The 2,880-nt window shown below is 37.6% G+C and overlaps 1 protein-coding gene and 1 long non-coding RNA gene across 2 annotated transcripts; both read left to right on the forward strand.

Moving 5' to 3' along the window:
• Nucleotides 1-652: 652 nt before the first annotated feature.
• On the forward strand, nucleotides 653-947 carry LOC138882015 (uncharacterized). Its single transcript, XR_011403476.1, has 2 exons — nucleotides 653-716; nucleotides 912-947. It is a non-coding gene; the product is annotated as an uncharacterized lncRNA (long non-coding RNA).
• Nucleotides 948-963: 16 nt separating this feature from the next.
• LOC104210668 (uncharacterized) lies at nucleotides 964-2,008 on the forward strand. Its single transcript, XM_070162039.1, has 4 exons — nucleotides 964-974; nucleotides 1,022-1,254; nucleotides 1,337-1,503; nucleotides 1,730-2,008. The coding sequence occupies exons 1-4, from the start codon at nucleotides 964-966 to the stop codon at nucleotides 2,006-2,008; spliced, it is 690 nt and encodes a 229-aa protein (XP_070018140.1).
• The last annotated feature ends 872 nt before the right edge of the window (nucleotides 2,009-2,880 follow it).

Raw genomic sequence — 2,880 nt, forward strand, 5'->3', positions numbered from 1 at the left:
CGGGTAGGATAATTTATCTATTTTTTTATTATCGGGTTTCGACCCGAACCATATCAGATCCGACCCGCTCGTTTGCCACTCCTAAATGGAGCCAAGATTGAACCAAGAGTTGGGTCGTTTCATATAAAGATAGCCTTGAATTCAACTCTTAGGAAAATATAATAGATTCTAGCTGATTCGATCTTGTAATGAACCCAAAATGAACTCAATATGGAGGAGAACTGAATTTTGCTGTTACTCTAATTGAATAAAATGTAAGGCATTCTCAAGAAGATCTGCGTAGCATACTTTCAGCAGTACTAATGAGTGGGAAAAATCATATATATGCCTTTATCCTGCTACAATGGATTTTTTGAGTTGCATCTCATAAGCATCAATCTATGTTAGTAACAGGGAAGTTATGCACAAATGTAATGTGAAGGAGGTCATCTGACTTTCTGATTAGTTATGCAGGAATGTAGGATGCCCGTCTTTCAATAGTAAATCCTCTAATGTGGTTTAACATTCCACCGCCTATATATGTTTGTCAGCAGTGTAAATGCATTACACATATTATGTGTCTACGCGTCTAATGAGTCAATGCCTAATTGCCACTCAACCTGTTCAGATCTGCGATGGAACTTCATGATCTTCTGGCACGATGTTTGGTGATGATCATTGCAGTGGTACAGATTGCTAGGATCAGCTCATGTCTCGGTACTGAAGTATTAAATGAAGTAAGTGACCTAGCTGTTGAACAAGCTCAAGATGTGCAGTTATTTCTCAATGCATGTAATTTGGGTGATAGTAATATACTAATATACAGAAAACTGTAAATGGTGTTGCCAACAAAACTTTTAGACTCAATTGAATCTTGCAACCATTAATTCTTAGAATTTGGGTGATAGTAACTTTTCCCCGATCTTCTTCAGGTCCATGCACCTTATCTTGATAAATATGTTGCAAAATCCTACTTTAGCAAACATGACAATTTGGTTGACTCAAAGTTTGAAGATTTCATTGCACATGACATTCTGTCCAGCGAATGTGTATCGCTGCAAGACAATGTCAAATTTGCACCAAAGCTGTCTGCTTTACGTCGAAAGCTGATTGGTGAAGGTTCCCACCGGCGTCTGTCATCATCTCTCAGATTGAAGATGTCAGCGGAGTACCTTTCTAGCCCTCCAAAATCTTGTGAAGTGATAATTGTTGAAAGACTGCCCTCTGGAGTCTTTGCAGATCCTTTTGAGCTACAACACATTGTGCAGCCTGGTGGTAAATCACTATCAGATTATGTAGGTTTCTACCTCTGCAATTATTGATTTTGAGGCTTGTCCGTGTCCATATTTTGTTGCAGTTCTTAGGGAAGCTGCTGTATTTGGAGATACAAATTTAGAGTTACCCTCATTTCGGTCAAACAGGTCACTTGTTGAGGTTCATCTGAAAATGGGTTCCAATTTGATATCAGAACAAAAGGATGAACAGGAAATACACATGGAACTCCCTCTACATGCACATTATCAGGTACATCACATAAAAGATTCTCAAAATTATGTAGGAATCTCCAAAGTACGTCTCAGGCATCAAAGCTAGTCATTTCACTCCCCTGAAGTTATTTGATACTTTTACAATAAAAGGAGTAACTTACCATAATTTTGGCCACTTTTTGTTTGGAGAGGTACATGTACATGTACATTTATTTAGAACCTTCTCAACTATTAACTGTAACATCCCAGCCTTTTCTTGGCAGCCACTAGGACGCGGTTTCTCAAAAGTCGAATTTGCTTCACCTGGCTTGTTTCTACGCTGCAACGCTAAAGGAAATCAACATGCCACAAGCTGTTTGTTTTCGCTAGACAAACAGAGTGCTGAATCAAATGATAGTCATCCTGTGTGGGAAGTACCATGTGGAAGTAGAGAACATATGGAAGTTGTATCTGCTTTTACTTTCATCTCAGCTGTTGTATCATTTCTTCTCATCATTGTTGCCTCAATTTGTATTCTGGCGACACAGTGTGTAATGCCGTGAATAATTAATAAATTTGGCAAGCTATTCTCCCCTTTCTGGACTAATCATTTGCAAGAGAAATTCACTTGATGTTAGGTAAACTTATAACTCTTCCTCAGTTATAGCTGGCTTACCTGTGTTTTAAAATGTTTTGTTGCTTTTGTCATTACTAATTTCTTTGATGAACTCCTTGCAAGGATTAGTGCATAGTTATTTCTCAGGCGGTTTCTTTTTTCCCTCTTTAATTTCTCGCTGTATAAGCTCTCTGGTTATAGAAGTATGTAGAAATTATAGCCTTGAATGCTGCTAACCGGCAGATCCTTTTAACCCTTGTATACTAGTCTGTTAGCATCATCCTTGCAAGGAGTTGACGTAAAAGGAATATTTTCACGTTCATTTATCTTTATGTGATTATATTTCATTCATCTTTTCTTTGCAAGATTGTTGGCTTTGAAGAGATAACTTAATTTATTGGTTGCGACTTGGTGGCAAATTATGTGTTTTCAAGTAGTAATTTGCTTGCGCGAGTTTATTAGATGAGAAGTAAGATTCTCAGTCTTCACACAAGACTATTTCAACTCCTCATCCTGTACAGTTACTTGGGATCACATGAGTTTAATTTGTAGATTATTTCTCCAGAGAAATAGAAAGGAGAGTGTTCTCTTGATCAGAGTAGGTGGTCCATTTATCTGTTCCGTCATCTCACAGAAAAAATATGATCTTAACTTTTTCTTAGAGTTGGAACATTTGAATCATCATACAAGTATGAGCATTGTAATCAGTGCAGTTATGACTAATGTCATTCTCTGTCTTTAGTATCTACCAGAAGTCGTACCCCGTGATGACCCAAAAGGTCATAACTTGTTTTACAAGTCGATTATGTATTTTGAGGC

The sequence above is a fragment of the Nicotiana sylvestris genome, chromosome 11 (assembly GCF_000393655.2).
Source record: "Nicotiana sylvestris chromosome 11, ASM39365v2, whole genome shotgun sequence".
NCBI lineage: Eukaryota > Viridiplantae > Streptophyta > Magnoliopsida > Solanales > Solanaceae > Nicotiana > Nicotiana sylvestris.